This window comes from Acomys russatus, chromosome 2 (genome assembly GCF_903995435.1).
Source record: "Acomys russatus chromosome 2, mAcoRus1.1, whole genome shotgun sequence".
NCBI lineage: Eukaryota > Metazoa > Chordata > Mammalia > Rodentia > Muridae > Acomys > Acomys russatus.
In genome coordinates, this window is record NC_067138.1 from 57006932 (window position 1) to 57021456 (window position 14525).

At 43.4% G+C, this 14525-nt stretch overlaps 1 protein-coding gene across 2 annotated transcripts in view; it reads left to right on the forward strand.

Annotated features, from left to right (window-relative positions):
• Positions 1 to 11879, forward strand: part of Ncbp1 (nuclear cap binding protein subunit 1) — a 37272-nt gene extending 25393 nt beyond the window's left edge. The window contains exons 13-23 of one of the 2 annotated variants that reach the window (XM_051161631.1): positions 993 to 1055; positions 1877 to 1951; positions 2812 to 2915; positions 4592 to 4714; positions 5873 to 5975; positions 6489 to 6582; positions 7439 to 7542; positions 8228 to 8342; positions 9047 to 9175; positions 9790 to 9903; positions 10859 to 11873. In XM_051161631.1, the coding sequence (XP_051017588.1) occupies positions 993 to 1055; positions 1877 to 1951; positions 2812 to 2915; positions 4592 to 4714; positions 5873 to 5975; positions 6489 to 6582; positions 7439 to 7542; positions 8228 to 8342; positions 9047 to 9175; positions 9790 to 9903; positions 10859 to 10972 (1138 nt within the window). In that variant the 3' untranslated portion in view covers positions 10973 to 11873. Of the gene's footprint in view, positions 1 to 992; positions 1056 to 1876; positions 1952 to 2811; positions 2916 to 4591; positions 4715 to 5872; positions 5976 to 6488; positions 6583 to 7438; positions 7543 to 8227; positions 8343 to 9046; positions 9176 to 9789; positions 9904 to 10858 lie in introns of both variants that reach the window. The other variant, XM_051161640.1, reaches the window with a different exon arrangement.
• The last annotated feature ends 2646 nt before the right edge of the window (positions 11880 to 14525 follow it).

Here is a 14525-nt window from a genome sequence, read left to right on the forward strand (position 1 = left end):
GAGGCAGGCGGATCACTGTGAGTTGGAGGCCAGCCTGGTCTACAAAGTGAGTCCAGGACAGCCAAGGCTACACAGAGAAACCCTGTCTCAAAAAACCAAAATAAATTTTTAAAAAAGTGTCTTCAGTGTAAGAAAGTGTCTTCAGTGTCTCCATTTTAATCAGAATACCAGTTCTGTGAACATTTTTGCATACTTATGGCCTTCACAACACTATTCAACACGCTGAGGTGTTTTCCTGTCTTGAGAGCTAAGTGTATTTTTGAGGAAGGCAACTTTATGCATATAGGTTGTCCTGAAAAGGTCATAGTGGGCTTGTCGAAGTGGCTTATCAACAAAGGTGCTTGCTGCTCTTCCAGAGGACCTGAGTTTGGTTCTTAGCACCTACATCCAGCAGCTGTATAGCCACCTGTAGCTCCAGCTCCAGGGCACCTAACAGCTGTCTGACCTCTGGTGCTGCATACACATGCCCATACAACATAAACACATAAATGACGAAGTAAAGTCTTGAAGAGACCACAGTGTGAGTGACTAAGAGCTGGAGAAGAAGCTCAGCAGCGAAAAGCAATGGCTGCTGTCCCAGGGACCCATGCTCGGTTCCCAGCAAAGCATGAGAGGCTTGCTTTGGGTCTGCCATTTGTAAATTATTTGTGTACATTTAACTACAATTTTTTAACTGCTTCCATATCATCAACAGTTACATGAGAAAACTAGTAGGCTTCTTTATAGCTGTGCGAATTACATAAACAATTTGCACACATTATGAGCTTAAATCATGCTGCTACCTAACAAGAGTAAAAGGAAGCACAGACCGAGAGAGCTGGTATAGCCGGGGACTGCAGACAGCAGGGGCTCTGCTGAGAGAGCAGTTACAGAAGCTGCCAGGAGTGGGCTGTGCGTGTAAAGCTGTTTAGCTGTGTAAAGGATTATATAAAATACTGGCCTAAATTGCACTGTTCCTTTTCTCCTCTCCCCTGCCCCACTCCCCAATGTAGGTTTATTAATTGGTTTTCTCATCATCTAAGTAATTTTCAATTTCGCTGGAGCTGGGAAGATTGGTAAGTACCATGTTTTATCCGTCCTTAGTCAAAACAGTTACTATTGGAGATTGCTCAGTCTGTAAAGTGCTTGCTACTCAAACATAAACATCCACGTTTGATCTCCAGGGTTCATGCTTAAAAGCCCATTTGAGCCCGGTGTGGTAGTGAACACCTTAATCCCAACACTCAGGAGGCAGAGGCAGGCCAATCTCTGAGTTGGAGGCCAGCCTGACCTACATAGGAAGTTCCAGGCCAGCCAGCACTATGCCACGAGACCCTGGTTTTTGTTTTTGTTTTGAAGCTAGCCATGGAGGCATGGGGACACGGAGATTGACAGATTCCTCCTGTTCTCTGGCCAGCCAGCCTAGCCTAATGGATAAGTTGTAGGCCTAGTGAGAAACCCTGGTAGGTGCACCAGGGGAACAGCACCCAGGGTTATCCTCTGGCCTCCATACATGTGCGCATCATATGCATGTACGCAGCATGTGGACATATACATGCAGAATCTTAATATTTAAAACTCACTTTTTAAATGTATGTGCTCTGTCTGCATGTACACCTGCAGGCCAGAAGAGGGCATCAGATCCCTTTATTAGATGGTCATGAGCCACCGTTGTGGGTGCTGTGAACTGAATTCAGGACCTCTAGGAGACTGTTCTTAACCGCTGAGCCATCTCACCAGCCCCTAAAATTCACTTTAAAATACTCTGTTGTCTCAAGTATTTATTTCATGGATATTTATTTGCTATATGTGATAAGGTGATAGGTAGAAAGCTCTAGTATAAAGCAAGAGATGAAGATTGTGTATGTGGCCCTAACAAAACCACATTTCCTCGTAGGTCAGATTGTCTCTCTCAGGACCTGGAAAGTCCCAAACCAAAGTTTGTGAGAGAAGTTCTAGAGAAATGTATGAGGTAAATGCTTTGCATGTTCTCCTTGATTTAGGTCTCTTAGTTTCTCCTGGGGGAGTCTGCTTGACTTTGTTGCTATCTGACAGGCTTTCTCTCTCCTTTGCGTGTGTAAAGCATGTCCCGGGATTCTTTCCTAAGTCTCCGTGTTTGTCCATCTCCCACCTCACTTTGAATCAGGGTTTGGACTGCAATTGGCTGTACCATATGGGTTTTATATAAATTAAGCTATTATGGTTTTTTTTCAATGTTCCCCAACACTGATATACATTTTCTCATTTTCTAAGCTTGTGTTTTTTCTAATTTGTGTTTTCTCATCCCTCCCCTCTATTTTAAAGCCTTAGTTTCTAAGAATAGAGTATGTTTTGGGGAACTGATCTAAGCTCTTAATGTGTATTTTTTTAGAGGTAGTTGAGTTTAAGGTGTGTGTGTCCGTGTGTCCGTGTGTCTGTATGTGTCCGCGTGCGTGCCCAACATTGTTTCTTGCCATCCTCTATACTGTGATGTCTGAACACTTTGTCGGGCAATAAGAAGCTTGGCTCTTACTATTCTGTTTATTTCTTTAGTGCGTCTCATATAACCTCCCAGCCAAGCCAACTTACCTCCTCCGCCTGACCCACTGTCACCTCACCTCTTCCACCAGCAGACTGTGGGGCCTTCAGCCCACACCTCAATGCTGTCAGTGTGTTTGCAGCGGGCCTGAGTTCACCTGTGTTCACTTACTGAACAGCCTGAAGGACTTTGTCCCCTCTTTGTTCTTGGTTGTCTGCTGAGTGTAGGGTGTTGGATCTGGCTTTCTGGGCAAGCTGAGTGTTATCAAGGACGAAAGCATGAGCCCTTTTCCAAGGCTCTGGTTTGTGTTACAGGTTGTCGTACCATCAGCATATATTAGACATCGTTCCTCCCACCTTCTCAGCTCTGTGTCCTGCAAACCCAACCTGCACTTACAAGTATGGAGATGAAAGTAGCAGTAAGTAATGAAACGACAAATCTCCCCTTACAAAGTGCTGATCCACGGTACTCTTAGAATTGTATTTCTTTACTTGAAAAGTGACCCATCAGCCCAAGATTGAGGATTTTGTTGTTATCTAACTAGTTACTATTAGCTTATAGCGTTTTCCTATTTTATATTGTTCATGGTGTTTTTTACATTACATTTTTAATACGGTACAAAGAATAGTGAGATGAATTTTCTCCTAGGATGTACTGAAACAGAAAGTGTGCATTTATTACAATGGAGACTTCTTGAGTTGGCTATCATCTTGTCCTAGTTAGGGTTGCTGCTGCTATGATGAGCACCATGACCAAAAGCACGTTGGGGAGGAAAGGGTTTTTATGGCTTATACTTCATATAGCTGCTCATCATTGAAGGAAGTCAGGACAGGAACCTGGAGGCAGGAGCTGATGCAGAGGCCATGGAGGGGTGTGGCTTACTGGCCTGCTCTTCTCAGCCTGCTTTCGTATAGAACCTAGGACCACCAGACCAGGGGTAGCACCACCCACCATGGGTTGTGCCCTCCCCTATTAATCGATAATTAAAATAAAATGCCCTACAGCTGGATCTTATGAAAGCATTTTCTCACTTGAGGTTTCCTCCTTTCAGGTAAATAGCTTGTGTCAAGTTGACATAAGACCAGCCAGCACACATCTGATGCTGGGAACACTGGGGCACATGGCAGTCTGCTTCTAGAAGTAAATTTGTAACCATGACTTTGGCCTTTCAGCCCCATGGGCTCTGGGATTGCAGCACGAATCAAAAGTGTGTGCATGGTGACAGTGTCAGAGCTAGACATTAGGGTTCCTGCTGTTGTGATCACACTGAGTGCCGCCCATTCCCAGGCCTCCCATTCTGCGCTGCAAGGAAGTTCCCTATGACTGGGAACGCTGCTCTTCCTTGCTGTGTGCCATTGCATTACCACAGTGCCACAGTAAAAAGAGGAAGCCCTTTTCTCTAGTTCCAGTTCTCTTCCTCAGGTCTGGCCCAAGTTTGTTATTTTAACCTTTAACAAACCTGTTTCATAAAAATGCTTTCTGTCTACTTCTAAAGTTAATTTCTCAGTTTCTCAGCTAGTGTATAAATTCCTTGGTGACAGAGGGTTCTTTTTTTTTTTTTTTTTTTTTTTTCATAGAATTTTCTTCTACTTTCAGGGACAGGCTCACAGCAGATATACGAGATATATATAACTGTCCTTGCGTGGCCTGTTGTGGTAGACATCAGTCATTACGGGTCTTGGGAACACGTGTCCTGCGGTCCTAGTCAAGATTGCCTTTTTTGTTACCACTGTCTGCATCACATTGAAAGTAGATCTCCTGTTGCTTTCACGGTGCCTTTACATTAACCTAAAATCTATACCATAAGCACTCACTCACAAAAATCCCAGTAGTGAGCATGTAAGGTTTAAGCACAGGGCCTCTTATGTTGGCAGAGATGACTGGGAAGTTTTGAGTTTAAAATGTCCACGCACCCTGAGGACTGGTATGCTCATGCATACTGACGTGAGCATCAGCTCTTTTGGCCCCGATGAGAAGCCCTCATGTGTAGTAGCACATGGTTTGCATGCTGCCCTTGGGCTGAGGAGCACTGTGTTCTCAAAGGATAGAACAGCCTTTCAGCTCGGTCTCCCTTCCCCTCTGTTCTGTGTTTAGATTCCCTTCCTGGACATTCCGTGGCACTCTGTTTATCTGTTGCTTTTAAAAGCAAGGCGACTAATGACGAAATCTTCAGCATTCTGAAAGACGTACCGAATCCTAACCAGGTTGACGATGACGGTAAGAAAATGACCTTCAGCTGACCTGCACGGGCCAAGTTGAGGCATAAGCATAACTCTGATGAGCCCTGAGTTCTGTTCAAGGCTGCCTATCACCCCTCATCTAGGAGGCCCCGAGATTCCTGTGGGAGCTTATATTAGTATAAACAAACCATCCTGGGTATGGTACACACCTTTAATCCCAGCATTGGGAGGCAGAGGCAGGCAGGTCTCCATGAGTCAGGCCAGCTTAGTTATATAATGACTGTCAGGCCAGCCAGAACTACATAGTGAGGCTTTGTCTCAAAAACAACAACAGTTAGGAAAAGAACATTAGCCATGTTCTACATACGAAATAAGTCATGTGTGCTCATTCAAGGCTTTCTAGATCTCTCTGCTTTTAGTATAAACGGCTTCCTGAATGGGAAGGCTGAATGTGTTGGATATTTGGGGTACGATTGATATTTTCTTCAAATTTTAAGCTATTACGATACTATTGCCTAATCTTTACTTAGTATGTACCTTATATTTCAGCCAGCATCTTAGCTTTGTTTAATTTTCCTGGTATGAATAGAAAAATTGACAGAATGACATAAAAGTTTACCTGAATTATGACTGGATAAGGAAAGAAGTAATGAAAGGGTTGTTTTAATACTTGTTAAGACATACTGTGAAATATTCAGTTATTTAGAATAACTAAACAAGTGTGTTGCATCAAAAGTAGAACAGATGACACATCTACAAAGACAACCATTTGTTTGGAGAGGACACCTAGGAGGTGGCCGTCAGCCATAACAATAGGAAGTTTAGACTTTGACCAAAGTTATATGTTGTAGGTTTAAAGGATTTGCTGGTTTTGATTTAGTTAACATTTTGACATCTTGTAGACAGAATATGGAAGAAGGATGTCTGATGCTTTTAAGGAAGTGGGTCATAAGCCAGGAGTGGTGCTGTAAGCCTGTTACTAATCCAGACAAGTTTGAGGTTCCAGGCTGGCCACAGTGCAGTGACAGCCTGTCATAAGTAGAAACAACCCTGAGTTCTATAGAAGAACTGGGACAATAGTCCATTACTGGATCATGTTATAAATGTCTTATGAGCTTAGCATTCCAAAGCATAGGACCAAGGAATTACTATGCTTAACATTTTTTTTTTATTCTTACTGTAAAATATTTTTCAGATGAAGGGTTCAGATTTAACCCATTGAAAATAGAGGTCTTTGTACAGACTCTGCTGCACTTAGCTGCCAAATCCTTCAGTCACTCCTTCAGTGCTCTTGCAAAGTAAGTATGCACATTTGAACACCAATGTTGTAGTAGTTTTGGGCTAAAATTGCTAAGCAGGAAGATCTTACTATATAATTTAATAGAATGAGATTCAGTTTGCGGTGGCTAACATGCTTCCTGTGGCTTCCTAGGAATGCAGTGTGTGTGCAGTGCAGATGTGCATGTGGTGGGTAAACTAGTACAAGCCCAGGTCCTTGGGACAGTCGTTTACACAGGCAGAGGGGTCCAGCCTATCTAGACAGCTTGCCCAAGTGGGTAAGCAGAAATGAAAGCCTGCTCGGAGGTTGGCACCTGAAGGGACAGCAACTTTGGTGAGGCTCCAGAAGAAAAGAGTGCTCTCATAAGCCAGTGACAGCTTCCCTGCTGGTGAATTCCGATGCTTTATGTGCCTAGTGACTACTCTGTTTATTCTTAATTTACCTATTGTATTTTAAATTGAGTAACATTAAAGGGGCTTTGAACACACTAAGATGGCTTCTGAGTAATTGTACTTTTCACCTTTCTCCCAAGGTTTCATGAAGTCTTCAAAACTCTTGCCGAGAGCGACAAGGGGAAGCTGCACGTGTTGAGAGTTATGTTTGAGGTCTGGAGGAATCATCCACAGGTAACAGCTGTTAGTAGATACGTGGGGGAGAGGTTAATTACATGTGATTCCGCCAGTAGAATGGCTTTTAAATCTGTAAACTGGGTGTCGTGTAAATAATTATTGATACATTCTTTTTGGTAAACTTTTCAATTACATTGAGTTGTTGGCTCTGTGGCCTGTGTGAGGTCAGAGAACAGATTTCAGGTCAGTTCTCTCCTTCTACCATGTTGAGTCCTGGCTATTGAACTTAGGTCATCAGGCTTAGCGTCAAGCGTCTTACCCACTGACCATCTCGCCAGCCCTCAGTAGCATTCTTCAGGTGGCACTGATGGGTTTTGTGCTGTAGTGTTTCTACATATTAGACGCTAAGTAAGGAAAGTGTTGTTTGACAGGAGTATTTGGTAGGAAGTAGCTATGTGTGTTTATTTCTACAAACAAGACTCGTAAGATGTTGTTCACCTGGAGGGTATTTCAGTTGAAATTGTATATATATACTTTTTATGGAGGTGCTATCAACAAAAATTTTCTTATAGTATTTCTTACAATATTAGAGCCTAGCAAAGGGCAGAATAAATCTAAAGACTGACTAGTTAATTCAGGAGTGGTGGCATATGCCTCTAATTGTAGCACTTGGGAGGCAGTGGCAAGCAAATCAGGAGTTCAAGGCCAGCCTTAGCTATATGAAACCCTATCTAAAAGAAAAAATAAAAAGGTGACCTACCACTTAAGCTGGTCAATTCCATTTTTGTTAAAATCAAATTTTATAGCCCGGCTTCTTTATTTTCATAGCATTATCATTACGATTTGAGCATCTATCTCAATTATTATGCCTATTTATCAGTAAAACTTGACCCTGTGTCTTTTCTCATCGTAGATGATTGCTGTACTGGTAGATAAGATGATTCGTACACAGATTGTGGACTGTGCCGCAGTAGCAAACTGGATCTTCTCATCGGAGCTGTCTCGTGACTTTACTAGGTTTGGATCAGAACTTAGAGCACATATAAGACCCTGTGTTTGCCAGTGCTTAGAGAGCATGGTCTATGTGAATAGTTTGCATCACCTAGAACATTGTGATGATCAGGACCAGGACAGCCGGGGTTGACATACAGTGAAAGTAAATGAAGTAAAACTAAACTATATGGCAGTCTTTCACTTCTGCGCTACACCTCTTATTGCCAGAGCACACTGGTCTGGGAGGTACTGAGCCCTGAGGTGATATACATGATCAAAAGGCTGGCCTCGAACTCACAGAGATCCCCCTGCCTCTACCTCCCTGAGCACTGGGATTAAAGGCATGTGCCACCACTGCCTGGCTGATCAGAGGATTTCTACAGGGCCTAATGATCTGAGCTCCCTGAGTTTGATCCTCAGAACTCACATGGTGGAAAGAGAGAGCCAACTCTAATGTTGGTGTTTTATTAAGGGATAGACAAATACAGGGTGTGCATGGCACTGCCCTCTGGGCGCCCACCCGAGTCTAACGAGTGGAGAGAGGTGCTCCCAGTCACTGCAGTGTGAATGAGGGGCTGCTGGAGAACAACGCCTAATTCCCCCGAGGTTAGACGGCCCCATCTGCCCTTAATGACAGTCTGAAAAACGCTAGGCATTTCCTCTGTAAAGTGTGCTTAACATAGTTAACCAAATGTTGCATTACTTTAAGGTTGTTTGTGTGGGAAATTTTGCACTCTACAATTCGTAAGATGAACAAACATGTTCTGAAGATCCAGAAAGAGCTAGAAGAAGCTAAAGAGAAACTGGCAAGGCAGCACAAACGAGTAAGTAAGCTGAGGGCTTAGAAGTCAGTCCGCTGCCTTGACAGTGGTTTATTTTTCCCAATTCCAAGTTATCCAAAACTGTCATGTGCTGTGGCACTGATGTCGACAACCAACTATTTTCCCCTAATTTACCACCTCTAGGCTTTCCTCAAAGAAAACGTATGTGTATTTCTGAGTCTGGCACAAAAGAGAAGGGACACAGTTGGAGATGTAGTTGGAGATGCTGTGTGGAGAGGTGGGACAAGTCAGTCTCAAGTCCCAGTTTTGACAGAATATTCCCGTGGTAACGAAGATTGTGTTTAAAGGGAGGCAGTGTGCCTGCTGGAGCCTGACTTATAATAGTAGATAGTCTTCATTACTGGTGTTTAATGACTGAGGTGGCCATAGTAGTGACACCCACTGCTGCTATCAGCACTGATACCACGAAATCACCCTACAGCTATCACTACAAGAGTAAAAGGATTTAGTATAAGATCCTTCCCCAGGGCAGGGGCATAGCTCAGTCATAAAATTACTTGCCTAGCATCTCTGAGCTCTTGGATTTGAGTCTTAGTACCACCCATCCCCCACCCACAGCACTCAGGGAAGTTCTAGTTCAAAGCCAACCTGGGCCTCATAGCAGAACCTGGTGTTAGATTGTTTTAATCATTCCCCTTTCTTGGTAGATGTTATACATTGTTCTTTTGTTCCTGGGCCTTTTGTAGCGAAGTGATGATGATGACCGAGGCAGTGACAGGAAGGATGGGGCCCTCGAGGAGCAAATAGAAAGACTGCAAGAGAAGGTAGAGTCTGCTCAGAGTGAACAGAAGAACCTCTTCCTGGTCATCTTCCAGGTAAGTTAGCTTGGAGTATGAAATGTGAAAGTTTGAACAGCTGCCATTTCAATCACAAAATATTAAGAATACAGAACTTTGCAAAAGAACAGTGTCACTGCCAGGCACAGTAGCACACACCTGTAATCCCAGCACTCAGGGAGGCAGAGGCAGAGGCAGGCTGATCTTTGTGGATTCGAGCCAGCCTGAACTACAAAGTGAGTCCAGGACAGCAAAGGCTACACAGAGAAGCCTGTCTGAAAAAAAAAAGAATATTGTCACTGCCACCACCTGGAGGCCACCGTAAGTCTGCTGTTTGCTCATCATTTAAACAGCCATGTCATTTGTTCCTGTGGTTGGTGATTTAGGTGATTGTTTTCTTTCCTGTGAACGTTTTGAACATAGATGGCTATTAATGCTGTTTTCTTAGAACAAGGCCGGGTCATATTTCTAGAAGAAGCTACAGGATTTAACACTAAATCTCTCCCTGCTAAGTTGACAGTTCGTGGGGGAGTCCTGAAAGTCAGGAGTATACACCGTGTGAAGCAACAAGACTTTTGAGAAATCTTGATTTGGATTTGCTCAGAAATTAAGATTCTCCTTTAGTGTTTGTTCAACCTGTCCATCCTTTCCAGCGTTTCATCATGATCCTGACGGAACACCTGGTGCGATGTGAAACCGATGGGACCAGTATCCTAACCCCATGGTATAAGAACTGCATAGAGAGGCTGCAGCAAATCTTCCTACAGGTTTGTGATCAGATGGAAGACACCATTGTCTTCAGCCACACAGGCTTCCCAATTAAAAACCTATAGTAGGCTTGGTGATAAAAAAAACACTTCTCTGTTATGCATGAGACAACAAATTTTGAACCTTACCACTGTTTTAAAAAAAAAAAAAAGTCCTCATAAAGTTTACCAGGAAGTTCTGTAGCTCTTGTGGGACTTTTAATTTAAGTCCACTTGCTGCCACTACTGTTTATCAGAAAGCTGGTTTGATATCACTCAGACTCTGGGTTGCCAATTTCTGTGCTAGGGAGCCCAGCACAAAATACAGAGCGGAAAGAAGTCCACTCACTCAACAGTAGTAGGGTTTATAAAGTTATGTAACATCTGTGTTCCCATGGTAAAATGTATCCCCAGGGGCAGCTAGATATCCTGGTATGCAGGGGACTGAAGTTCATTTTTCCCACTCAGGCATTAACTCCCTAAGTCTGTCTTCATTCTAGAAAATTGACTAATGCAGACTTAATTATTCTTAAAGTTCAACTCTTTAAGCCTCCAAATCTCCCCCATACATTTGCAGTTACTAGCCTGTTCAAGAGGTTACCAAGAGCCCATAGTCCTATGTGGTTTAGTCTACAGAGAAAAGGTTCCCAGTTTCTGATGCTTTGGCTCCCTAGTCAAGCTGGTTTTTAAAACACTATAATATATTGTGTCCTGACTTCCGGGACACTCTCTGCAGCTGTCAGTAGTGTAGCTGTGGGCAGTGTTTTCGCCGTGCCTTGCATCAAGGATCCGGTTCCTGTGAAGGCCGTAAGAACTGCTTTTTAGCTTGTGTGTCCCTCCACTCCTTTCCCCACATAGTCTCATAATGCTGAGGCTTCTCAGGGAATGTGCCAGTATGGGTGGACTTTGGGGAAAATGTTCCACAGTGTTGCTTGCATTTCGTTTCCTGACCCAAGCCGCTTTTCTGTGCCTGCAGCATCACCAGATAATCCAGCAGTACATGGTGACCCTGGAGAACCTGCTCTTCACTGCCGAGTTAGATCCCCACATCCTGGCTGTGTTCCAGCAGTTCTGCGCTCTGCAGGCCTAACAGTCACGCGTTTTCTCTTTTTATTATCTTGAAATAATTTGTCTTATTTTTGATGGTTTGAATGTTTGCTTTCTTGTTGTTGTAGCCTTTCACTCCTAAAGGAAACGGGAGGAGAGTGAGAAGTTTGACACTACTCCTCGTCGCCCTGAAGGGCAAGTGTTGCTTTATGACAGCGGTGTTATGGTAACCACAGAGTTGTACATATGCAAGGCACAACTTTCCTGGGATGAATTTGATACTTTTTCTCCTTAGGGCTCAAAACATGTTTGAGGTGTGTGAAATGCAAGGTCAGGCTTGCAAAGTAGTGATGTGGCCGCCAGGCTATCACCAGGGAGCCTAGTTTTCCTCTGCTCCTGGGTAACATGGCTGGAATAAATGGAAGTTATGTTTTTTAAACTTTGGTGTTCATGATTTATCATCATAGTCTCTTTTCTTACTGACAGTGCACTTAGTCTCTATCCAAAGCTGTCTCTTGCAAATATTGTTTTTAAGTGGCATCTTATTATTAGCACTAATCCCCAAATTTCTCTAAATAAAAGCAATCCAGAATCTTGAAAGTTATCTTAAACTGCAGTCTTTCAAGGTATAATGAAGCTGGCAGCAGTTTTTCTACCTCTCAGGTGATTGCAGGTTTGGCAGCCATTGTTGAAAAGCATCTTGTCATGCCCTGCATCTCCAAGGATTTGCCCAAGATCCGGTAATACCACAGGCTGACGTGGAATGGGTGATGACTGAACTCACATGGACTTGGAATTCAGTGTGGCTTGGGCCTTGTCTCTGTAGGTCCTGGAGCAGATAATTGATCCCTGAGCCTATTGAGGCAAAGTGAAAGGAGCGTTTTGTAAAACAATGCATAAACAATTACCTGACATTCCACATTTCTAGGATTTTTTTAACTTCTCATTAAACCTTAGAAAAATCTACTAATAATGATACGATTACTGGTAGTAATTTTGTGCATTTGCTATTTTTTTGTACACATTACACCCTAGCAAATATGTATTATGATTGCTTGGATATATGGGTCTTTAATTACGATACATCTCAATGGCTATAGAATATAATTTCTAGCTGAGTGTAGTGGCACATGCCTTTAATCCCTGCATTCTTGGAGGCAGAGGCAGGTGGATCATTGTCAGTTCGAGGCCAGCCTGGTCTGCAAAGCAAGTCTATGACAGCCAAGGTTACACAGAGAAACCCTGTCTCAAAAAACCAAAAAAGAAAACAATATAATTTCTTAATACATAGGAATTCCTAAGCTTTTTAAATAGCATATTAAAAGCAGGAGTATTATTTAATCATTTAAATTCAGTAGATCCAAGGTTAAATGGTAGGCACTTCAGAAAGATAAAATCTAGATACTTGGCTAAATATACTATTTATCTATACCGCTGTAATTCATTTGAAATGGCTCTGGCCCCCTGCAGCCAAAGAATTAACCACAGAGGCATTGGTAGCCTTTGCTGAAGCACAGTGCAGTACAGTCATCCTTGCTCTACATGTTAAAGGAACTTGCTTTCTTCCTTTCTTTTGCTCCTCCTCCGGGTGGTGGTCTCTAGAAACTGTTCATTAATGTGCCTCTGCCCTACCCTGGTCTGCCAGCTGGAAAGATTATCTTACACAAGAAAAGATGAAAAAGCAGAATGGTGATGCTCCCACAGGCAGGGGGGGGTGGCATGTCACACTGCATGCAAGCCTCCTCAATTCTGTGAAGTCATGCTGATGGCTCCTAAACAGGCTTTTGTCAGGTAGACAGATGCTGCCTCCCTAAGCACTGTATCGTACAGGCGAGACCTGCCTTTGCCAACCTGACATCTAGACACCAGGACTAACAATCAATACAGCTAGAGAACAGAAGCATACGGATAAACAGATCTCACTGTCAGGCCCTGACGTAAGTGTTCATTAATGACTAGCTGCTACACACTGCGTACAGCATGCACCATGTTAACTATTTCCAACAGATTTCTGACAGATGACTGTGCTCACTCCAGTCCTGCAAACCCCAGGAAAACTTTCAAGAAGTCCAAAGCCAGGAAGTTAAATCCACGTCTCGGGAATGCCTTACCTCCCCACAATACAGTAGTAATACTTAGCAGCAGCCCGAACCCCCAGTTACTCTTGACATCAGGCTAGAAACCTCTCTCTACAAGCACCTCTGGCTGCCCGTTCAGGATCAATTTTACTGAACCCTAACACCACAGCACATATAAAATACCAGCCTTGAAAACCAGAGTCTCTCTGCTGAGTGCTTCCAAAGAACAATCAGTAATGATGGCCCCACGTTCTTTGGGGTTGACTTGAGTTTGGCCTCTCCCCAAGTATAATGTGCAGCAGCTGATGTGGACAGTGAGGTGCACAAGCATCTGAGGGATGAAAATGCCCACTCTTTCTCAGCTTGGGTTTTTCTCAAAATGAAGCATAGCCCCCTTGGCTAATTAAAGAGTATGCCTCCTTGCTGTTGCTTAAACATGGTACATATTATTTAGGCATGGCTCTTGTTCACATGCCGAAGCAGCAGTTTATTTAGGGCATTGGTGATGCTTTCTCATCTCAACTTGTTCTACTTGAGCTACATTCTAAGGAAATTCATAGATATTCTTCTTTCTTTCGGTTCCCACTGTGTAGCCTTGGCGCTCCTGGAACTAGCTCTGTAGACCAGGCTGGCCTTGAACTCACAGAGCTCTACCTGCACCACCACTGCCCAGCTCTTTGTCCTGATGCTTTCTTCATGTATAATGTTACTTCTAACAGCTGTCACTAATGTACCTTTTGGTAACATTATTAAACAGGTGTAAATGGCTACGGGTAAGTAAAATTGGCAACTGTCACTTCCCTACCTCAGAAGTGTGAAACAAGCCAGGAAGCAAGTTGTTACCCCTCACTGGGTTACATGAGAACTTGTAAGGCAGATAGAGTACTTACATTATACATTGATTAATGCTTTTGATGAAATTGATACTCAACTTTGTTTTGTTTTGATTTTTTTCAAAACAGGGTTTCTGTGTAGCCTTGGCTATTCTGGACTCACTTTGTAGACCAGGCTGGCCTCAAATTCACAGCAATCGACCTGCCTCTGCCTCCCAAACGCTGGGCCTAAAGGCGTGGACCACCATGTCCTGCTGATATTCAACTTTGAAAGTAGCCCTTTTTTTTCCCCCTTTTAACCCAGCATTTCCAAATTGCTGCATGCAGGTCCTGAAGAATAGGGCCTTGGGCACAAGGCTCCTGAGCTCATTCTTGGCTCCTGCTGTGACTGGGTACTTGTTTCCTTAGTGACATCTCACTGTTGCTAAGACTTTACAGCAGTGTACATCTTCTTGGGCTGAGTTCACTTCCACCCACCTTACTCTGAAAGCTCCTACTACACCAACCTAGGATTTACCTGTGTCCCTCACTCCCCATGGAGTAGATGTAGCCTGTCATTTTACTGTTAGGTGTGCGTGCACATCCACAGGTGTACATGTGTGCCTTTTAAAAAAGCAGACCTTAGTTTTTTTGGGTTTTTTTTCTTTTAGTTAGTACATGAAATGACCTGCCAGTTTTGAATCTT